At 41.8% G+C, this 24,897-nt stretch overlaps 1 protein-coding gene across 1 annotated transcript in view; it reads right to left on the bottom strand.

The window, feature by feature from the left end:
- LOC140186239 (dynamin-1) overlaps positions 1–24,897 on the bottom strand; it is a 229,108-nt gene that overhangs the window by 95,854 nt on the left and 108,357 nt on the right. The window contains exons 9-10 of the mRNA XM_072240260.1: positions 23,406–23,473; positions 18,588–18,726 (exon numbers count right to left, since the gene is read on the bottom strand). Of these exons, the coding sequence (XP_072096361.1) occupies positions 18,588–18,726; positions 23,406–23,473 (207 nt within the window). The remainder of the gene's footprint in view (positions 1–18,587; positions 18,727–23,405; positions 23,474–24,897) is intronic.

The raw sequence follows: 24,897 nt of genomic DNA, 5'->3' as shown, positions 1-24,897 counted from the left end.
CATCGTGTCTGCTCCACCATTCCATCATGGCTGATATATTATGCCTCTCAACCCCATTCTCCTGCCTTCTCCCCATAGCTTTTGTTGCCCTGACTAATCAAGAATATATCAACCTCCACCTTAAATCTGTCCAATGACTTGGCCTCCACAGCTGTCTGCGGCACTTAATTCCACAGATTCACTACGCTCTGGCTAAAGATGTTCCTCCACATCTCTATTCTAAATGGATGTCCCGCTATTCTGAGACTGTGTCCCCTGGTACTAGACTTCCACACCACAGGAAATATCTGCCCCTCATCCACTCTGTCCAGGCCTTTCAATATTCGATAGGTTTCAATGAGATTCCCCCTCATTCTTCTAAACTCCAGCAGTTTCGTCAAGCGCTCCACATAACTAATCATTTCATTCCTGGAATTGTTCTCATGAACCTTCTCTGAACCCTATCCAACGGCAGCACACCTTTTCTTAGATAAGGGGCCCAAAACTGCTCACAATACTCCACGGGTGGTCTGACCAATACCTTATAAAGCCTCAGAATTATATCCTTGCTCTTATAATCTAGAACTCTTGAAATGAATGCTGTTATTGCATTTCCTTTCCCTACCTCCCACTCAACCTGCAAATTAAACTTTAGGGAATCCTGCATGAGGACTCCCAAATCCCTTTGCACCTCAGATTTTTGAATTTTCTCCCTGTTTAGAAAATAGTCTATGCCTTAATTCTTTCTACCAAAGAGCATGACCATACACTTCTCTACATTGTGTTCCATCTGCCACTTCTTTGCCCGTTCTCCTAATCTGTCTAGGTCATTCTACAGACTCCCTGATTCTTCAAAACTACCTGCCCCTCCACCTATCTTCGTATCATCTACAAACTTGGCCACAAAGCCAGCAATTCCGTCATCCAAATCATTGATATATGATATGAATAAAAACAGTCCCAACACCGACCCTGCAGAGCTGCACTGGTCACTGACAACCAAAAAAGGCCCCCTTTATTCCCATTCTTTGCCTCTTGCCAGTCAGCCAATCTTCTATCCATTCTAGTATCCTTCCTGTAATGCCATGGTCTCTTATCTTGTTAAGCATGTGTATCACTTTGTCAAAGGTCTTCTGAAAATCCAAGTACAAAACATCAACCAATTCTCCTTTGTCTATCCTACTTGTTATTTCCTCAAAGAATTCCTACAGATTTGTCAGGCAAGATTTCCCCTCAAGGAAACCAAGCTGACTTTATCATGTGACTCCAAATATCCCAAAACCTCATCCTTAACAAAAGACTCCCAACATCTTCTCATCCACTGAAGTCAGGCTAGCTGCCATATAATATCGTCTCTTCTGCCTCTCTCCATTCTTAAAGAGTGGAGTGACACTTGCAATTTTTCAGTCTTCCAGAACCATTCCAGAATCTAGTGATTCTTGACAGATCATTACTAGTAACTCCACAATCCCTTCAGCTACCTTTTTCAGAACCCTGGGGTGCAGTCCATCTGGTCCTTATACAGCACTCTTTATACAGTATTATTTGGGAAAAAGTGTGGTTTCCTCTTTTATGTTATTGGCTAGCTTACCTTCATATTTCATCTTACTGCTCCTTATAGTATTACTAGTTGCCTTCTGTTGGTTTTTAAAAGCCTCCCAATCCTCCAACTTCCCACTGTTTTTTTTTCTATATTACAGTACATACCTTTATCTGTTTTTATGGTGTCTTTGACTTCCTTTGTCAGTCACAGTTGCATCATCCTCACTTTAGAATACTTCATCTTTGGGATGATCTCTCCTGTGCCTTCCGAATTGCCCCCAGAAACTCTAGCCATTGCTGTTCTGCTGCCACCCCTGCTAGTGTTCCCTTCCAATCAACTTTGATCAGCTGCTCTCTCATGCCTCTCCAATTCACTTAAATCCACTGTAATACTGTTAACCTGACTTAACTTCTCCCTCTCAAACTGCTGGGTGAATTCTATCATATTATGTTCATGTGCACCTGTGTGGCCATTAGACACTACATTGTGCTTAGAGCAAACAGTTTTTAAATAGTGTCATTTGTGTGAGTTTTTATTCAAAAAGCCGTGACTGCTGTCATTGATATGGGTGAAAAATAGGCAGTAAGACAATTCAGAACTGTTTTGCTTACTGCAGTTTCTAGCATTCAGGCTTGGGAGATGTGAAAAACAGCCGGGAGTGAAAATAAAATGATTTCACCATTTCTTTACTACGATTACTTGGTAGTGTGGAGGAGCAGAGGGATCTGGGGGTACATGTCCACAGATCACTGAAAGTTGCCTCACAGGTGGATAGGGTAGTTAAGAAAGCTTATGGGGTGTTAGCTTTCATAAGTCGAGGGATGGAGTTTAAGAGTCGTGAGGTAATGATGCAGCTCTATAAAACTCTGGTTAGGCCACGCTTGGGTACTGTGTCCAGTTCTGGTCGCCTCACTATAGGAAGGATGTAGAAGCATTGGAAAGGATACAGAGGAGATTTAACAGGATGCTGCCTGGTTTAGAGAGTATGCATTATGATCAGAGATTAAGGAAGCTAGGGCTTTACTCTTTGGAGAGAAGGAGGATGAGAGGAGACATGATAGAGGTGTACAAGATATTAAGAGGAATAGATAGAGTGGATAGCCAGCGCCTCTTCCCCAGGGCACCACTGCTCAATACTAGAGGACATGGCTTTAAGGTAAGGGGTGGGAAGTTCAAGGGGGATATTAGAGGAAGGGTTTTTACTCAGAGAGTGGTTGGTGCGTGGAATACACTGCCTGAGTCAGTGGTGGAGGCAGATACACTAGTGAAATTTAACAGACTACTAGATAGGTATATGGAGGAATTTAAGGTGGGGGGTTATATGGGAGGCAGGGTTTGAGGGTCGGCACAACAATGTGGGCCGAAGGGCCTGTACTGTGGTTCTATGTTCTATGTTCTATTTCAACAAGTTAGAAACTACAGAGAATTTAAAGGTATCAACAATGCTATTGAATGGTATAATGAAAATAAAGATTTGGATGATGCAATCATCGAAAGCATTGTTTGAAGGCAGTCCATTATCTGCACTAGGTGTCTGCACTGATTTTGTAAACTTACAATGAATCAAAAGAACACCACAGTGTACAATGGATGAGTTTCTCCATTGATAACTATTAGGAACTAATACACAGTTCTATAATACTGGAGGAGCATTGGCAGTGTTCTAATTTATTCTGTATTTCTTTTAAATATATAATTTGTTAATAAGTTAAATGTTAGTTTATTTTTTTATATCTTTTAACTATTTCCTTGAAACTTAGGCTAATAGGGACAGCTGCTTAATTGGGCCAAGCTATACTGGTCCCGATCTGTTCCAGTTAGTTGGAATCCGCTGTATTTTCCCACAAAGCCTGGAGGAAAATGTAGAACTTGCAAAGAGAATTGTTTGTGGCTGAAACAATAAATGGCAGAAGAAACACTGAGCCAATTCATACCACATGCACTCAGTGGCCACTTTATTAGGTACACCAGTACATCTGCTCGTTAAAGCAAATATCTCATCAGTCAATCATGTGGCAGCAACTCAATGCATAAAAGTAAGCAGACAAGCTCAAGGGGTTCAGTTGTTGTCCAGGCCAAACATCAGGATTGAGAAGAAATTGGATCAAAGTGACTTTGGCTGTGGAATGATTGTTGGTGCCAGACAGGGTGGTTTGAGTATCTCAGAAACTGCTGATCTCCTGGGATTTCCATACACAACAGTCTCTAGAGTTTACAGAGAATGATAAAAAAAATACAGTGAGCAGTAGTTCTGTGAGACAAAATGCCTTGTTCATGAGTGAGGTTAGAGTGATTCGAGTTTTTCTTGATGGACTCCAGATCATGGACTCTTGGGGTTTTACTATTGCTTGCATGGTGGGTGGTGGGAGGGGGTTGATGCTTTTGCTGAAGCAAGTGGGGGAGGGGGAGGTTGATGCTTTTACTGCTGCTTGTGTGTGGGAGGGGGGTGCTTTGAAATTCTAACACTTTCTGTCATACATTCTTCGGTGGTTTTCTTCTGTTTCGTGGATGTCTGTGAAGAGTAAGAATTTCAGGTTGTATACTGTATACATTCTCTGATATTAAATTGAACCACTGAAGCATTGACAGGACAGCAACAGTAACTGCGCGTTACAAGAGAGGTTTGCAGAAGAGCATCTCTGAAAGCACATCAAACCTTGAAGACAGCGAACATACTCTCAGTGGCCACTTTATTAGGTGCAGGAAGTGTCTAAGAAAGTGGCCTTCGAGTGTCTATTTCCAACATGGAAAACCATTGAAAGCCAATGCAAATCACTCACATCGAAACAAAAGCAAATGTGTTGCACTCTCATCTTCTAAGACCAACAGTCTGTTGATAAAAGCTCAACTCCTTTCCAGATTTATCCTACCACCCCCTCCTAAGCCCTAGAGTTATATTTAATTTGGAATGAGACTGTCCAGCAGAACACCACAGCACGGACACCCTGGGCTCACGTACTCTTATCCATACAGAAAGAAAACTACACTTATTATTTGTCAACTGCAATGGAAAAGTCTGAAGGTTATTATTGCCTTTCCAAAGCTGTGAGAGCCCTTCACCGTACAAAGCAGAGGCAAAACCTCAGTCTCTTTGTTGGAGTCGGTATGCAATAGAACTGCAGCAGGACAAGATGGTTAAACACACCAGGTGTCAATTTATCTGTACAGCAAGGTCACAAGGTATGGGTAACAAGGAAAGGACCCTGTCAATTGCTGTGTATGCTAGTTTAAAGTGTTTTTTTTCTCAGTAGACGTTAGCTCTGAGGCCACATTGATAACATAGAATGAGCTTTCTAAGTGATACTAATGGATCTCAAGTTCCTCATTAGAGCAGAAGTGCTGCTAATGAATTGGACCCAAAATTAGATCTATTAATAAAACGCAGAGCAGAGCAGCAGGTGGGACGTAACGGGCATTCAGCCCCTATTCTGTCAGCTGATTGCACTGTGCTTAATTTATACATTGCTCCATTTCCCTGCCTCAGCCCCAGCACCTTGCCTCGCTAATACCTAAAAATTGCAGTTTTGACACTCATAACGGCAAAGGTCTCCTCACCTACTTACAGCATAGTACAGGCCCTTCAGCCCATGTTATTGCACCAACCTTTTAACCTATTCCAAGATCTATCTATCCTTTCCCTCCCACATGGCCATCTTTTTTGCTTTCATCCAAGTTCCTACGTAAAAGTTTCTTAAATCTCACTAATGTATCTACCTCTATCACCATTCCTGGTACTTACCACTCTCTGTGTGAAAAAACCCTACCTGAAATCCCCCCTATACTTTCGTCCAATCACGATTAAAGTATGCCCTTTCATATTAGCCATTCCCACCCTGAGGAAAAGACACTGGCTGTCCATTCCACTTATCATCTTATACACCTCTATCAAGTCAGAGAGAAGTACAGAACAGAAACAAGCCCTTCGATCCATCTAGTCCATGCCAAAACCATTTAAACTGCCTACTCCCATTGACCTACACTGGGACCATTACTCTCCATACCTCTACCATCCATGTACCTATCCGAACTTCTCAAACGTTGAAATCCAGCTCACATGCACAACTTGTGCTGGCAACTTATTCCACACTCTCACATCCATCTGAGTGAAGAACTTTCACCTCATGTTCCTCTTAAACTTTTCACTTTTCACTCTTATCCCATGACCTCTGGTTGGATCTCAAGTCACTTCTCATCCTCCTTTGCTCCAAAGAGTAAAGCCCGAAACACCAACTGTACTTTTTTCCATAGATGCCGCCTGGCCTGCTGAGTTCCTCCAGCACTTCGCGTGTGTTGCTTGGATTTCCTGCCTCTGCAGATTTTCTGTTGTTTGTGTTAGCAATAGCTCATTGAACCTTTCCTCACAAGACATCATAAGACAATACTTGGGGCAGACGTTCAGATTCCCACTGCCCTATGTGATCTCACGATGCCAGAACCTCATGGTTCTGCCCCTTGCAAATGAATTAACTCAGATAAAATAGCTTTATGTCTACTCTAACAAATCTTTTGGTTATTCTTGGATTCTTTAATCTACCATGACAAAGAAAATGCGCGTTTCAAGATTCAAGTTTCAAATCCAATTATTATCAAAGAATGTATAAATTATGCAACCTCGAGATTTACTTGCTCCCAGGTAGCCACAAAGCAAGAAACCCAAAAGAACCCAATTAAAGAAAAAGAAATAAAAGACCAACCCTCGATGCGCGAGAGAAAAAATAAATAAAAATCATGCAGACAACAGCATTTATGACATTTTTCTCAAAATTTAACTCATCTAACCACACATTGCACTATGAGTTTGTGATGGGAAAAATACTAGACTTGAGATATTTGGGTTCAATGATTCTAGAACAGAGAAATCTACAGCACATTACAGGCCCTTCAGCCCACAATGTTGTACCGACCATGTAACCTACTCTGGAAACTGCCGAGAATTTCCCTAGCGCATAGCCCTCTATTTTTCTAAGCTCTAAGATTCTGGTATACCTTATGTTAGCAAAACCTCAGTTATTGCTCTACACTCCCTTCCAAGATGGGATCTGGAATTGAAGCTGTTTGGGAGGCTGGATAGCATGAGACTGGTACTGATTGACAGTCAAAGTGGAATGGTGGTTCGATGAGAAGGAATATGGGGACACTGGGAGAATGAGAGTTTGCACTGAGCTGATGGGAGAGGGGTCAGGGTTCTGGGGTGAGGAGCTCATGCAGGGGACATAATGGGAGGAAATGTGAGAGGTGACAATGTTAAAGTAAGTGATTGACCCAATGGATAGGAATCCCCACTCAGTGCTACACTAAGCGATGGGCAAGTTATGAAGTTTTTTCCAAGTTTTGTCACAACACTCCAAGAAGGGGGCAGCACCCTGGGGTATAATCATGACTCGTCCCATGAATGTCTGGTCAAACTTCTGCAATTACACAAAACAGCTCTGAAAAGGTCAATGTCACGTGACACTTCGGAAATAAATGTGAAGGAAAGAACCAGAGATAAGCATGGGATTAATATTTCCCACTTCTTAATGCAGGCTACACTCACTGTAATTTTATTCAGTCATTTGCAGTCCTTCCTGAGCAGCTAGCTCTGCTTTCCAGGGTCATGTTTCAGAGAGCATTTGGAGTCAACTGTGCTTGTGGGACTGGAGTCACACCTCAGACAGACCAGGCGAAGATGGCAGAATTCCTTCTTTAATAAATTAATCGGGTTTTACAACAATCCAAAAGTTTTAGCGTTCACCATTACTTAGACTAGCTGACCTCCAAATTCCAGAACATTAACTGAACTTAGATTCCACAGTTGCCTTGGTGGGATTTGAACTCAAACAACTGGATTGTTAACCCATACCTCTGAGTTACTAAACTTAACCACTACACCAAGCTGTGGCATCACATGGAAGACAATGCAGCATCCTGCTTAATCATTGTAAATGTCTTTAATTTTAGTGGAAGTTCGGGGGCCACTCTGCATCCAGCTGATCCCCACCAGTAGAGAAGGAGGTCTTCTAGTTGTAAGAGATTGGATAGGCTAGGTGTATTTTCCCTGGAGCTACAGAGGCTGAGAGGTGATGTGAAGCAGACATACAAAATTATGTGAGGCATAGATTGGATAAATAGTCAGTCTGTTTCCCATGGTCTGGGTGTTTGGAGCTAGAGGGAGTAGGTTTAAAGAGACAGTATGAAGGTTCAAAAGGGATTAGGTCATGAGATCGGAGGCGAGAGCCGATTTCGCTCGTTCTCTGCGATCTCTACTCCTCTCTCCAGGGCGTGGAGCCTTTCACTGTTCCGTTGTGCCACCCCAGACAGGTGGAGAAGGCAGGGTGTCGGTCGGGACGAGAGCAGATTTCGCTTGATCTCTGTAATGGTCATCTCCATGGTACTTTAAAAATCGGTGATTAAGTTAAAATGCTGACAGACAAGAGAAGTAAGAGGAGATCAGGAAAATAGAAGTGGAAATGGAGAGTAAAGTAATATCAGAGAGGAAGAGAACACATGGAAATAAAGGAAAGTGTAAAACAAATAATTGAAAAGATGGAAATCTGAAAAGAATTTTACTCAGCAGTGGATTGTTAAAGAGGAAAGGGAGAGGCCTTTACTCACTGGAGTTTAAAAAGGAATCTCATTGAAAAGTAAGAAGTTGTGAGGCAGATTGCAAATGCTGGAGGAACTTAGTAGGCTGAGCAGCATCTGTGAGAGGAAGGGAATTGTCAACGTATTAGGTAGAAACTGTGCATCAGGGCTGGAAGTTAAAAGTCATGAATGGCTGCCCAGAATGGAATCAAAACTGGCTAATTAGCACTCATAGTCATGTCTTGAGAAGGAGGACTATCACCATCCAGGACATGCCCTCTTCTAATTACTACCATCAGGAGCCTGAAGGCACACACTCAACATACAAGAACAGCCTCTTCCCCTCTGCCATCAGAATTTCCGAATGGTCCACGAACCCATAAATACAACCTCACCATTTTCCTCTCTCTTGCTCTATCTAATCATTTTTAAATTTATTCTTATTGTAATTTATAGTATTTTTAACATATTGCACACAATACATAAAAGTACTGCGCAGAACAACCAACTGCACCACACACCTCAGTAATAATAAACCTGATTCTGATGACAATGGAGATCAGAAAATATCAAAGAGAATAAAAAGCCAAAAAAAAAACGGGATTTCACCAACTTTTAAACAAGTGCTGCATGTAATGCTAACACCCAAAGTTCTTCAAAAAAAAGTTGTGAAATTGTTACATCAGTCTGCACACAGAAACACGCTCAAGTAGAACCCGTGCATTTGCTAGCAGACGCTGCGTGCAGAGCATACATCTGCTGTATCAGTGATGCACTGACCGCAAGGAAGCTTGTCACAGCTTCAAGAGCTCTTCCCTATGATGACCACCCCCCAGCTACGGAAAAGGTTACCAAAGAGATAGAGGAAAGCACAGAAGAAGTTCACGGTGCTCTTCAATGCACTTATGTTGGCAGTACTCCTGAGCCACTGTGAGCGCAGCACCTTGGTGGGCCAGAGGTGACAGCAAACAGCTCGGAGCTGAACGGTGAAAACAGACCACGTTCGGGTGAAGGGAGCACCGCTGAATTGCTTTCTTCATGAAGTGTGTCTGGCCAACACAGTGTGCAGGATGTCAAAGTCATGCTGCCACCTCATTTCCAAACACTGCCTTAAATGCTCAAGTTTCTGACGTCAGTGGAAGAAACACGTGCTGTCCAACCCAAGTGGTCATTTGTGCCCCAGTAACAGTCAAGTGCATTGGTGCATACAGAAATGCTCGGGCTAGTGGGTTCAAAGTGGGTTCAGTCTCACCCAATAGTAATCACTGGTGTAGTCAGACTGGGGTAAGAGCGTTTTATTATGCAATTGGCCGACAAAATGAAGCCCGCTAGTCTTTCAGCTAGAATGTCCGCATTTCAAGAAAGGAACATTTTTATTGCTGTCATTGAGACATGAGGAACCTTTAAATAATCGTTTGTGAAGTTGCAATCTCAAGGTAAGCATGGGCAGCAACACCTCATTTTCTAAGTTGCATTGTAGTCTTCTCAACTCAAGTTCAACACTTTCACCTCAGGATGTTTTCAGCACTTTATCCCTATTCCAGATTTCCTTTGGTGTTTTCAGATGATTGGTGTGTTAATTGTTCACCAAGCCCCAGCTTTGGTTCCTTTCGTTCTCCCCAGACTACCCTCTTTCACCTTGCGCAACAATCCTTGCTTACTCTTCAGCCTCCCAGCCCTCCAGCTCGTCGAAGGCGTCACTGATGGCCTCTTCCTGCCTTGCACAACGCCTCCACCCTCTGACTCTTTATTGTATAATCATTTCACCTCCAACTTTTCCTGAAATGCTAACTATTCTCTCTCCATAGATGCTGCCTGACCCGCTGAGTAAATGCAGCACTGTTTTTCAATCAGATTTCAACCATCTTCAGTGAGTCTTGAAGAAGGGTCTCAGCCCAAAACAGTAACTGTCTGTTCATTTCAGTAGAGGCTGCCTGGCCTGCTGAGTTCCTCCAGCATGCTGAGTGTGTGTTGCTTTGGATTTCCAGCATCTGCAGATTTTCTCTGTGTATTATCTTCAGTACTTTGTTTTTGTATTTCTGAAGATTTCAAGTGATCTCTCTAATTTAGAAAAAACATAACTAAGACATCTCAGATGAATAATGTGTAACCAGTTATTTATTGCTAAGCCACGTAATAAACTATCCATGACACAATTAGCAGAAGAAAATTGAGTGTGAAAGGAGTCTGAAAGAAAAAAAATTGCATTTGATTCCACTAACTGATTGAAAATCAAAGGAAAGGAAACAACAATGTTGTAGTTAGGAACAAAAACTATTCTACTTGTCTTCAAGTGTGGGATTGGAAGTCTTTACATCCACTTTCACAGGAGGAACAGCAACAGTTTGAACTGTCCAGTGACAGGATCTGCCTTGAATGACTGGGAACACTGTCAACACTGAACTCAAGCAAGCATAGATGAGAGCTCCAGACTACGACTTGAACGCTCAGCCAACCATAGGCAGGCCGCCCATTGAACCCTGAGTGGATGTAGTTCAGATCTCGGAGGAAAGTGAAGAATTGGATTGCAATATAACTTAAAACGCTTACAAATCATTGGCTGTTAACACCCTTCACAGCTGGTGTTTTGACATTCTATGAGAGCTGAAGATTTCACAAGAGTGCAAAGTTACTACAATGGAAAAACTATTAGTATCCAGACCCAAGTCACCTGGTGTTCGGCAGGAACAACACGCAACTGCGCACCAATGATGTCACCTCGACTGGTGATGTAACGTTTGCAATCCAACCACAAGGCTCGGTGAACAACCCTACAAACGAGCAGCCAACCAGAGCTAACAATCTTCTCGTTCATCGGAATGTCCTTCAGAAGCCTCATGTCACAGAGTAGTCAGAATAACCAGGAGAAGATTTAATTCGGGTCTCGTGTGGACTGTTTAGAATTTATAAATCCAATGAATTGCCTCACGGGGGAGATATCCTCCATATCTCTCTGACTGCATCAAGCCACTTCAACATTTCCCACATTCAATAGTCTTTGTTCTGGAGAAATGAGCTCCACTGGCACTATAATGTAAAAATCAAAAACCTGTAGACATTGGACATCTGAACTTACTGAAGAAATTTGAAACATTTAACTCTGTTTTTCCTTTCTGCCTGACCTGCTGAGTTCACTGCTACCCTCACTATATGACTTATCCACACCAACCAAACTCTCTGCACAGACTTTTATTCCAGCCAAAGTTTTCTCTCATCATATGGCCCCACTCTGTCAAGCACCTCAGCCACCAGACCTAAAACTGACCTAAAACCTCCTCCCTCACTACCATTCAGGGCCCCAAACAGTCCTTCCAGGTGAGGTGACACTTCACCTGTGAATCTATTGGGGTCATCTACAGTATCCGGTGCTTCTGGTGTGGCCTCCTGTATATCGGTGAGACCCAACGTAGGTTGGGAGACCGTTTACGCTCCATCCACCAGAAAAAGCAGGAGGTCCTGGTGGCCACTCATTTCAATTCTACTTCCCATTCCTACATGCCAGTCCATGACCTTCCACTGCCGCGATGAGGCCATACTCAGGTTTATATTTTATATTCCATCTGGGTAGCTTCCAACCTGATGGCATGAACATTGATTTCTCTGACTTCAGGTAATTGCCCCCCCTTCCCCATTCCAGTTCCCGCTCTCAAATTATCTCATTATCTACCCATCACCTCCCTCTGGTGTTCCCCTCCCCCTTCTTTCTTCCATGGCCTTTTGTCCTCTCTTATCAGATTCCCCCTTCTCCAGCCCTTTCACTAACTGACTTTCCAGCTCTTTACTTCACTCCTCCCACTCTCCAGGTTTCACCTATCACCTACTACCTTGTACTTCTTCCTCTCCTCTCCCCCACCCTATTACTCTGACTTCTCATCTCTTTTTTTTTCGGTCCTGATGAAGGGTCTTGGACCGAAACATCAACTGCTTACTCTTTTCCATAGATACTACATGACCTGCTGAGTTCCTAAAGCACTTTGTGTGTATTACTATAATTGAATACTTGGGTATAAAGAAAATATTCTCTCTTTTCTTCTAAATGTAATGGGCATAAGGTGAAGAAATCAAGAAATGGAGAACAAATGGCCTTCAGAAACTTGGCTAAACTTTAACAGATTTCCATTTGCAAAAGACATGAGATATCAAAGATCAATTCTTGGCAAAATTTCACAGGTTCCATTTATCACAGCCCTGACAGTCCCTGTTAGTTCCAATAATTTAGTTTCAATACAAAAATTTAACAAATGTCTGATGATACAGAAAGAATGAACTGGGAACTTTCACACTTCATAGACTATTAACTTCTGCAAATGTTCTGAAATCAATCTAGAGCCTCATCCAGTTAACTACAGGCTGCTCATATATCCCAAAGTCAACCCAGGTTCCAATGCAACAGCTGACATTCTTTTGAGTAGCAAACTGAAATTGGAAGCTCATGCTCTACATGTATCTTAGTCAGCATTGCCTTGGAATGAAAAAGGCATCAGTTTAATTTTGAGTTAAATAAATTAATGTAGCAAAGGCAGGGTTCAAAGAAAGGGTTTGACCTTTTACCTTTTCAGTACACTTTCTGATGGTGCCAGTGAGTTCGCTCACCACCATATCTACGCACTTCAAACATGGTTCCTTCAGCTTTTGGATCTGCTTTTTCACTATAGCCTCAAAAGCAAGGTCAGGGGTGAAGAGCCCAGTTCTGCATTGCATCATGGGAGGAAAATGACAACAAGGGTTGGAGGGCAAGGAAAGAAGGTGGGGAACAGCGGGGAGTGGGGATGAAAACATGGGGAGGACATAAAGCAAAAGGAAGAGTAAGACCTCGGTTACCTTTAAGGCTTTCAAACTGAAGGTGAGGATGGGGTGGTGTGGGAGAAGGGGTGGGAGAGAGCGCAAGTTACATCTGACAAACAAGTATTCAATACATTGAGCATTGTATGGATGATATCTTTAGGGTCCTTAAGCTGCTTACAGAGGGATAATACAGCTTTAAGAGATAATTTATAGAAGCCAGAAATCCAATCAGTCATAACAAAAGCACAAGAAACAGTTCTCAGTAATACTGAGTAAGTTAGTTTGCTTTGGACTTTGCCAGGTGGAGAGAGCATTTTTGGAAACAGCTGGTCAATTTTTGCTCCAAAATGGCACGTTTGTGATCAAAAGCCAGGTCAGTGACAACCGTCCCTGCATTATTTCTATCTGTACTATCAGTATTTGACAGTGAGCAACTCCTACAAATCAGTGCCCTGATGGGTCAAAGATAGGGGAAACTGCTCACGGTACTTAGCTCCCTCTCTTTCTTACATCTGAACAAAATCAACTTGTTTCTCCCCACCTGGATTGTAAATCTGACAATTCAGTTATGTGTTGTTAGGAGTTATGTGAATATTGCAGACATTAATTCAAACAAGAACCAGTCTTCAGTTTTTACTGTAAATTGCAAGCAGTAACCCAAAGTTAAAAGCTTATTGACTAGGAGATATGGTTTGCAAAATTGTGCCCATGAGTTGCATTCATATGCATGAGCCAAGTGTTAAGGCAATGGGGTTGTGTTAGTTGGCCTGCGTCAAACCAGGCAACATGGGCTAAGTTATTTATACCATTCTGACTTGATTTCAAGCTGGCAGACCTGAATGATGTTGAAACATGGTCACAAAATAGGAAAGAAATAGCTGTTGTGTACTCGGGATATTTTGTGTACAGTCCTGACAACATTAATTTTGGGTGTGTGGCTCTCAGTCTTCAGAAGCTTTTAGACTATTTGTGTGAATTACTTGGTGGCAAACGTGTTTGAACATTCAGAGATGTCTGTCATAGTTGATACATAATTCAAAGGAAGCATTGTCAACTCAAAATATTGAAGTGAACAATGTCATTGTAACTATTGAAGATGTAATGAATCAGCTACTGTTACCTTTGATTCTAAGTTTATAAAAATGTGATGTTCTTTTAAAGTTCTACCAAGAGTGGCTCTATGAGAATGCCTGCTTGTTGTGCTGAATAAACACTTCTATATCACCAGTTTCAGTGTCTCTCTGGCAGTCATATTTGGGGGCTCATCTGGGATACGTTCATGACTCATTGTGTGGCCAGTGACTTAAGCAGTTTAAGGGGGTAAGAGTAGCACCCACACTTAGATCTGTTAAGATCCATGACCACTGGATCACGAAGTTTAAAAGAAAGCAGCAGTGAGCTGAACTGGTAGATATAAAAGTGTGTGGTGTGTGAGTATGTGTATTTGTGTAAGGCACCAGCTATCAGGCAGTTTTGGGTAACTTGGAGAAACAAGGCCACTAGTTTTGAAAGGTGGCTACTGACTATTCAGGATTCCAGAGGGGTCTGTGTATATTCGTTCAGAAGACTGTATAATAGTATGCTCATTTGTGAGTGTGTTAATGTTTTAAGATTAAATTTGGAACTCTGGGGTAACAGACTTTTATATAAAAGATATATTCCCTAATAATTATCATAAACTTCAGTCAATTACATCTACAGCTGCTATTAGATGTCTACTTTGAAATTTGGACTCTACACCTCACTCTCCTTTAAGAGATTGGCTACTGGGATGAAAATGTTGCCTTCGGTTAAGAGAGTTGGGCCTATACCCTTTGGAGTCTAGAAGAATGAGGGGATTGATGTGATGGATGTTGAGATATTTCACCTTTGGGGCTATCTAGGATTAGGAGGCACAGTTTCAGAACCCATTTAAGGAGTTGAGGAAGACTCTCAGTAAACTGTGACTTTTTATAATTCTCGACTCCAGAGAAAAATGGGAGAACGAAGGATTTTAGGGACAGGCAGTAAAGTGGAGTTGAGATCAAGGTAAAAATCAAACTGATATGACTGACTTGTGAAGGAGACCATACAGCCAACAGTTGCTCCTATTACTGATGTTTTTATGTTCCCAGTAACATCTATCTTGGATAGGCTTTTGGTCATCTAATCTAAACTGCAGCAGTTAACCCAGTCTTGTTTCAGAGTTTGTTTAGTCTTACAATACCTCCTAGGATGGTCAATTATATATCAACAGATGCTATAGAAGCACAGGGAGTTGTGTACTCTCACTCAATGGAAGAGTCTTTCAATGTCTACAATCAGATTGGATTTTATTTGATTCATTCTTAATCAGGACCCTCAAAATATATAATTTCATACCTCTCGGCTCACCCATTTCTTTGAGCAATTATTACAGAGGCAACACAAAAGAGCAGATGGTGAGTCATCTTCCCCTAGTTGGAGAGGTGCACAGGAGATGGTGCAGCTCATAGATCTGCTGCCTCACTGCGCCAGAGACTCAGGTTCAATTTGCACACTTTCTTTGTGAGCACCCGAGATATCCGAGTTGGTGGGTCAGTTAACCACTGTAAGTAGCCCCTGTGTTGCAATAAAAAAAAAGTTGAGGTATAGAATCTTGATGTAATTGATGAAAATTAAAAATGACATGAATGTAGTGTGAATAATTTGCTGATGGTTGGCACAGACTTAGTGGTCCAAATGGCCTGTTTATGTGCTGTGTGGTTCTATAATTCAGTGATTCTAATAGTAATGAAGATCTAAAAGTTGGAGGGGCTTTATGGTCTTTGGTTTAGAATCCAAAAGTTTCTATTTTCCTTCCACTCCACATGTTCTGAAACCTTATCCGTTTCCCCACTCTTCATACTCTGATGTTTGGAGCTTCACTTAGAGAAGCTGCATCACAGGTCTCCTTAATCATCTGACTAAATGTACTTGAGGAAACAATTCATACAAGAGGTTCACCTGGAACTACCCAAAGTATTCAACGGGCGCTGGGACAGAAGCACATTGTGCTATATGTCAAACCAACACAGGGTATGCTGACTGGCTGTATTATGGCCTGGTATGGGAATATCAATGGCTTTGAATGGAAAATTCCACAAAACGTAGAAGATTTGGCCCAGTACATCACAGGTAAAACTCTCCCAACCACGGAGCACATCTACATGAAACGTTGACATAGAAAATCAACATCCATCATCAAAGACCCTCATCATCTAGGCCGTGCTCTTTTCTCACTGCTGCCATCAGGTAGAAGGTACAGGTGTCTCAGGTTTCACACCACCTGGTTCAAGAACAGTTACTACCCCTCAACCATCAGGCTCTTGAACGACAGGGATAATTACACTCATTTAAGGATTCTTATATTGTTATTTCATGCTCATTACTTATTGCTATTTATTTGGCATAGATTGTTTAGAGTTAACAGTTCCTGATGTTTACAGTTTACAGTTACTGTTCTATAGATTTGCTAAGTATACCCACAGAAAAAGAATCTCAAGGTTCTATGGGATGACATGTATGTACTCTGATAAATAAATTTTACTTTGGACTTTGAACTTTTTGACAGAGGGGCTAACAGGGAGGCCATTTCTAGTGGTAGGAGTATATAGTAGATCATTAAAAAAAGAAATAAGAAGAATAATGAGCAAGAAACTGTAAATAAAATGACAAATTAAAGGTGTGAATAAAGGACTGGTGGAAGCAGATTAAATAACATCTTTCAAAAGGCTATTGGAATGAAAGAAATTCCAGGACTCAGAGCCTGAGTGTGCATTATTTTCTGTTCCAGTTGTGCTGCTGTTGTATTCCAGTGAATTAAGGTTATAGAGGTGAAGGACCATTGGTTATCTGCTACACCATTGTCCTCTCATTCTTTAGTTTGAATTGTCAGCCCTCTGCTCCATTAAATCTGTAACTCTTTTCATCCATAACTTATCAACAATGCACGTTCAATACATCTCAAAGAGGGGCAACAATTCTGTACTTGGATCCCCTGGGAATAAAGAACTATCTGAACTCAACTCAAACTGAACCATGGGAATTAGGTTAGGTCAAGATGGGGAAGGGGGGACATACTGGTGTTGGCTTGGTCCCACTGTGCACACCACAGCATAATCCCAGTTGTAGGACCACAGGACCTGTTGACCCTGTTGACAAAACCACCCTGTTAGGCAAATAAAGATCTGTGACGCCTGAATTCTCCACTAGTTGGGGATAAAAATGACCATTAAATACTTGTTTGTCTGGTGCCAGCATTCATCTCCCCTAGTGAATACCAGGAAACCACCACACTTACAGGGGAAGTGATGTGCCATCTTAAGCCCAAAATTAGCATCAGCTGAAAACAAGAGTCAATTGAAAGATTCCTGAAAGAGGTTTTTGGCTCAATAATGTAACAAAGGTCATCCACCTACTTTTCCACCAGCCAGCCTGATTTTAAATCTGGAAATCCAAAAGAATTAGAGCATCTGATGCCTTCTCTGTCCTTTTTCTCCCACTTGATGTGCAAGGCATTTGCTCCAACAGCTTTTGGCAGAACACTAACGACCAGAACTCAAGCCATGCTTCCACACAGCCTAGCCTGTTTCTTCTCTCCAGGGCTTGGACCTTCCAGAGTTAGCTACTTCCAATCTGAGGCCTACTTTAGGCTTCTACTTGCCCCACTTCATTCCTGTGTCTTACTGTCATCACATCAAGGAAAGCATGCCATGTCATTTCCAGCTGATACAGTCGGGCAGAACAGCTGTTTACAGGTGCTTGGGCTTAGTGTGCCGTAACATGGCCGACTGGCCTCATTTGGGAACAAAATGGAGACAACGAAACCTATGAGGGGTTTCTTAGGATGTGACTGTAAATTTGATTTGCACTTCTCAACGGGGTGAACTTCTGTTTTCTAATCTCTTCTGTCAGCTTTCCCCCTTGCCAGCTCTGCAATAATCCTCAGGAACTCTACATTCCCTTATTTCAAATGCATTCCAGATTTTCTTAGTTCTGTCTCTGATTGATGTGTTTTCATCTGCCCCAGTACCCATCTTCGTAAACTTTTCCTTCCCATCCTCGTAACCTGCTTACTGCCCGTGACACAGCTGTCATTTAGGGCAGGAATGAAGGTCCTCCAACACTGTCTGTCCACATCGTCGCACACAGATGAAGAAGGATTCTTCATTGCTGTTTCCGTAACAATTTTCTTTTTGGACCAATCAGGGTTGTTAGCTGTCAACTGAACCCCTGAACCTGGAGAATCAACCATCTTCATAAACTTCCTCTTAAATCTAACCTGTCCAAATCTCCTTTGGCTCTGTGTCAATTTTTTGCATCCACATTTCCCTAAAGCAATTTGGAAAGTTGCTCTAAAAGGCAAGTTGTTATTGTAAAAGAAAGCAGTTAATGGAACAAGTTAGGAAAGCATTGTGCTCTGACATCTGCATTTCACGGTCATTTTCAGCTCCATTTTAAAGCAGTCAATATTAACGTGATCCTTCGTGTCAAGTAGGCATTTTGACATGAAGGATATTATTTTATCTGAAACTGTTATGAATATTAACTAAGGCAGATGTGCTGTGTGTGAACATGCAGGCGAAATAGTAGCTTGTGCCTGCAGCCAGGTTACAGTTGCTCGCTAAGCCCAAACACCCAAAGGCCATCCCATAGGCAACTCTCTGAAGATCCAAGAGCAGGCAGCAAGTTTCCAGGACTCCATGACAGGAATTACCTTCTTGGTACACTGCCTAACCGTACTGATTAACTCATTGATAACCATGTCCACACATTTGAGGCAGGGCTCTTTGATCTTCAAGATCTGCTTTTTCACAATCGTTTCAAATGCCATGTCGGGAGTGAAAAGCCCCGTTCTATCAAAGTGAGGAAAAACGGCAAAATATTGAACATCGAACACATTTAATATTTAAGAAGAAAAGTACAATGTTAGAAAAATAATGTGACCAGTTTGGACAACAATTCTCAAGAGATCTAACCCAATTTGTGGCTCCATCTTTCTCTTGTTTGCCAGCACATCAAGATGAGAGTTAACTAATATCACCTATAACTTGCAGCATAGATTATGTGAGTTAGCTACTGAGTTGAATGCTGACTGATACATTGCATACTAGCCTTATCTTCAGCTCTAACCCAACCAAATCTTAACTCTCCTTGACAATGCTTCTTTCTGTTGCCTGTCGTAAGATGGCCAATTAGTGTTCATTTACTTTTAATATATTATTCTGAACTTTCTAACCGTAGCTGAACTCTGCCATAGTCCCAAACCCAAATGCGAAAGGAGGAGGGTTAGTTATGGGGTTAGTAACACCATCTCGTGAAAACCCAGAGCTACAGAAACGCCAACAGATGCTCCAAAGATCTCATCCTTGGGAGAGGAAGGATCTTTGAAGATGGGCTATACCTGGTGACAACATGAAAGAGTGACCCAAGATAGAGGACTCTCTGAGCTGCTGTCAGCAGCCTATGCCCCGGTAGGGGTAGTGGGCTTAAGAAGAAGAAGAATCATAACTGGGAGGTGCTGATTCCTAACCCATTTCATGTAGAAACCTTTAAAGCCAGAAAGACACCGAGCTCTTCACTCTGAGCTAGAATGAAATCCACACTTAACAGGTGAAAGGTTAACATGCTAACTTACCAATAAAACATTCTCTCCAACAAGTTAAATAAAACAATAAATAAATTTACTTACAATATTTAGAATCAGAATCTCGTAGGAATGAATACTCTTGTTTCAAACAAATATCTATTTGGCAGTTGTAGCTGCAAGTCTGAATATCCAATAACTCCAATGAAAATATTGTTTGAGGGATATGTCCTACATCAGCCCCATTATTTTGTGTGGCTACCTTACCTGGAACAGATTGATTGAACCACTCCTTCAGCATTAGTCAGAGACAAGGTAATGAAGCAATTGTGATAGTAACACCATTTGTATAGTACAGCAGAACTGAAACCCTGCTATAGGATAGATTAAATTAAATAAATTAAACAAATCATTTAAGATAAATTAATTGTACTTTGAACTCTATAGAAGTCATTCAATTTAAAATAAATGGAACCTCTCAAAGTTTTCTTAAAATTTAATATCTTATTTTTCAGTTGGTCCTAATGGAACAGCTGACAGTGTTGGAAGCATCTCAGAAACTCTTAAATTCCTGGATTAATACGTATTGTGATTAAATCCCTGAAAACAGATTTTCAAGGGCAAATGATATTAAGGACAGTGGTGGGGCACTTCCAAAATTAAACTAGGCTGATCTGCTGAGTGTTTCCTGTTTCATTTCAGGTTTGCAGCGTCTGTGGTCTCCTATCTTTAACTCCTGTTCAGTTTACATCTTGGAGACAAAGATTATCCAAGTGCTTGCTCTACCCCTCAGGAGTAGAGATGAGTGGACAACTTCACTTTCCTCAACACTGAACTGATTCCACAACCTACAGGTTCACTTTCAGTGACTCTGCTACTCAGGTTCTCAATATTATTTATTTAATATTCAGTTATTATTTGTTTAATTTGCATTAGCACAGTTTGTCTTCTTTTGCACATTGTTTGTCAGTCTTTATGTGTAGTTTTTCATTGATTCTATTGTATTTCTTTGCTCTACTGTGAATGACCACAAGAAAATGAATCTCAGCCTAGAATATGGTGACATATATGTACTTTGATAATAATTTTACTTTAAACTTTATGAACAGTCCTCTCCAACTCTTTTTAACAACTGGCATTTAGATGGACAGCCTCACCAACCTGGGTTTGTCTGCCTCACTGAACCACAGTAAAAATAAATAAAAGGAACTGAATTATTTTAATTTGGGAATATTTCCAAGCCTCAGTGTGTAGCAGTATTCTTCTGGTTGGCCTGAAAGCTCCACCATTGATTTCCAGTGCTCACGCATTAAATGAAAACCATTTCCTCGCTGTGCTAGATTTTATGGGAAACTCACACTTAACACAACATTCATAAATGCAAATGGGAACATCTGTAAGGGGAAGTTTCACCTCACAAGAAAGTCACAAGCATAATCCAGTGCACCAGAAACTCTACCCAGCCTGACTGAAATGAGGCAAAGCAAAGACATCATAATTATGTAGGCTCCTAAGCTACTGTTAGGAGGCAGCCTTCTCAGAAAATCACATTGTGGCGATGCGAATGGATGAGAGAGGCAAATAGAGATGGGAAAGGTGTGAAGGGACAGTAGAGAGAAAGAGAGGAGGTATAGGAAGACAGAAGGAGGCAGAGAGAAGAGATGGAGTGGGGAAGGCAAAGCGAAAAAGAAAAGGGGGCAACGGGGAGAGAAAGAGAGAGAGAATTTGGGAAAGAGAGAGGGTGAATGGGTTGAAAAACAAGGAAGCCAGATGCAGGGAATACTGAGAGGGTGTAGGGTAACAGGGAGAGAGAGAGAAACAGAGAAAAGTAATGCAGAGAGGTGGAAGCAAAGCTGGGGAAAAGGGAATCATTGGGAAAGAGGGAGAAAAGCTGAGAGGGAATGAAAATAACAAGAGAAGTAAAGAAAAGCTAAACAGCTTACAGAAACAAAGTGAGAAAAAGAGTTGAAGAGAAAGAGTCCAAACCACATGACCAGTGATTTCCCACAAGGATGATCAATTCTTATTTCATGGATCAGGTGGAGTCTTTCCAGAATAGGAAGCTGGATTCCACCTTGGAAAACACTTGCCACTGCCTGGAGCAGTTTTTGACAGGAGGCATTTTTTAAAAATTGTACTGAAGTAATCATTCAATGGGAATGCGACCAAGGGAGTCAGGACTGAGAGCTGCAGACACACACTGCTTGGCAGTAATGATTATTTCAGCTTTCCAACTCAATAAAAAAGTGACTTTTATTTTGAAGAGTATTATTAATGGAACAGAGCTCAGTCTCCAGCTGTGGGCGGCTGTGGTGCAGAACCTAATGAAGCAGAATTTCTGATCAGCTCTGAAATGGCTGTTTGCAGAGACACTTCAGTGTGGTGTGCCAAGCGAAATAGATCATGATGTGAGGGAACTGGCAACCCCATCACTGAGGGAACCTCACATCCTCCTTTATTGTACTCAAAAAGAGTAATACATTAAAGTTGAGCTTCATTTCAAATACATCTTATGAGGAGATCGATTCCATCACCATCTCCAGGTCACACCTCAAAGGTTTCTTCATTTCAAGCTCCCTTGACAACAGCAGCACCTGTAGCCTCACATCTTTGCCACTAGGTGGAGCATCAAGCTCCAGTAGCCACAGATACCCAGCACAGTAAGAGGCCATTCAATTCATCTGGTCTGTGCTGGTGCTTCCTTCATCTTCATCTAAACTCCACCATACAAAATTTGTCTTGACCTTACAAGTAACTCAAAGAATGGTGCAGTCTCCTATTTCACTCTGCGTCAAACAGTTCCTACAGAGGCGTTCTCCTCAGCTGCGTCTACCTAATGTTGGATTTCGTCTTCTGTCCTACACCATGACATCTATTTTGTATCTCCGGCCAGCAGGAACTGGGCTGATGTCACCCCAAGCACTTATTGTGCATTTGTAATCCCAAGGGATGGATTAATTAATTAATTAATTAAAATTAAGTAATTAATTCAGTCTGAATAAATCGAATTCAAGACCATAGAAATTAAAGATGGGAGGCCAGTTCTGTTTCTCCCTCAGACATTTAGGTCCTCTTCCCACTCTTCACAATATATCCGCTCTAGTCATTCAGCCCACAGTGCTGTGCTGAACTAATTAAACTAGTAACTAATGCCTAACTTCACGAACCCTATTTGCCTACATGACGTCCATAACCCTCCATTCCCTGCTTATGCCTTCGTATGCCTATCTTGCTAGGTAAATGTGTTGTTTAACTTTGATTCCATTGAAATATTCTCCTGGACTGGATGGATGTCTTATCCAAAAATACCTTCAAATGTCCTACATATTGACACAGGAAACTTATGCAATTCTCATAAAATTTTAGTTGCTTAATGAACTACTTCACTTTAAATAAAATAAAGGTCATTGTCTTTTAAACCGGTTTGGTGTAATGAAAAAGCTGAATATTTAGTTCTCGCAATCATATCATTTAAATGATAAGCGATTTTTAAAATGGTTTGGTCAGAATCCAATTAATTGTTCCCAATCACGAGTTTTGAATTCCAGGGAAATCAATCGGAGGGGCTTGGCGTTGTCCCCACATGGTGTCAGTCTAAATCCCATCATCATGTAAGGTTGTAATACTCTTCTCCAAAGTAGGACAGGAGACGAGAAAGGGAAAGTAAATTAAATTGGAGAAAAAAAGAATCACTTCAAGGTTTCCTCTGGCCTCAGTTGCACCACATGGACACAGCGAGGAGGCTGTGTCTCCATCAGGAAGGGTCCAGAGCACCGGGAGTTTCCACAGAACCCTTCTGTCAAACTATCATTTTACAAGATTAAAGTCCAAGATGAATACCCCTTTCCTTTAGTTAGAGACAGAGATACCTTTTCGAAGAGAAATGCAAGAGTGATATAGTACATAGTCAAAAATAGATGACAGTCTCGAGGTTTTATGGATACATGCCTGATTCCATGGATATTCTTGATGGCGTAACTAATCTCCCGTCGCAGCTCCTTCTCATCAAATTCCATCTGAAACGGAGAATAACACAGGCACTTTAACCTGGCAGAAAGTAACAATCCCGTCTCCAACTGTTACCTCCCCATTGGTGTTGAACAGAGAGAATGAGAGAGAGGAGAGCAACTCAAATACCAAAGAGAATCTCCAAGACCATTCCTCATTGGTCAGTACCACTTCCCCATCACATTGGAGCCAGGCTCATAAACACTAGAGAGTCTACAGAAGATGGAAATCCAGAGCAATAGATGCACAGTACTGGAAGAACACAGCAGGTCAGGCTGCATCTATGGAAACGAATTAACAGTCGATGTTTTGGGCCGCAACCATTCACCAGGATTGGAAAAGAAGGGCAGGCGGGAACCAGAATAAGAAGGTGGGACGGAGGGGAAGGAGAACAAGATAGAAGGTGATAGCTGAAGCCAGGTGGGTGAGGAGGAGGAGCGAAGTTAGAAGCAGGGAGGTGATAGGTGGAAAAGGTAGAGGGCTGAGGAAGAAGGAATCTGACACAGGAGGATAGTGGACCATGGGAGAAAGGAAAGGTGGAGGAGCACCGGGGAGAGGTGATAGGTAAGTGAAGAGAAGAGGGGAGCCAGAGTGGAGAAATGAAGAAGAATGAAAGGGAAAGGGGAAAATTACCAGAGGTTCACGAAATCAATGCTTATGCCGTCAGGTTGAAGGCTACTGAGATGGAATATGAGATTTTGCTGCTCCAACCTGAGAATAGCCTCATCATGGCGGTAGAGGAGGCCATGACTGACATGTCAGAATGGGAATGGGGATTGGAATTAAAATGTTTGGCCACCAGGAAATCTTGCTTTTTACAGATGAAGCAAAGCTGCTTGACATAGCTGTCCCCCGATCTCCCTAGCGTCTCACCAGTGTAGAGGAGGCTGCATTGGGAGACAAGTGCCCCTTCTTTCTGCACACATGGGGACTGGCATAAAATAAGGGGCAAGAGCAGAGATGCCAACAACTGACTCCACACAACTGGATTGTCACTGAACCAAAAATTTGTGAAACCAATGGCTGAAAACAAATGAGTAAATAGCTGATTAATTGTGTAGTCCACAACAAGCTGATGAAGCCTGGTATAGGGGGTGCTTGTTCCCGGTCACCAAAAATCAGTCAGGATTGAGGAGCAGCCAGAGAGATGGTATTTAACAATGCCCCTACATTGAGATCCAAAATTAATTCAAATTATACTTGAGTTCAACCAGACTTGGAAAAGTGATTGATGACCTTCAAAAGAGCTGAGTATGCTGGTCTGATTGGAGTTTATAATTACACTTGTTCATTTACAGTGGGTGGCAACATATTCATTTCTACAATTATGCTACTGGTAGTCTTCAGAGTGGAGAATTACAGGAAATGTTCAGACAATTATTTTGACGACCAGTATTCTGGATCTTTCTCCTTGAAATGCAGCACGGACTAT

This window comes from Mobula birostris, chromosome 22 (genome assembly GCF_030028105.1).
Source record: "Mobula birostris isolate sMobBir1 chromosome 22, sMobBir1.hap1, whole genome shotgun sequence".
NCBI lineage: Eukaryota > Metazoa > Chordata > Chondrichthyes > Myliobatiformes > Myliobatidae > Mobula > Mobula birostris.
The sequence above is the reverse complement of the archived record's forward strand: the minus strand, read 5'-3'. Positions and strand labels throughout refer to the sequence as shown.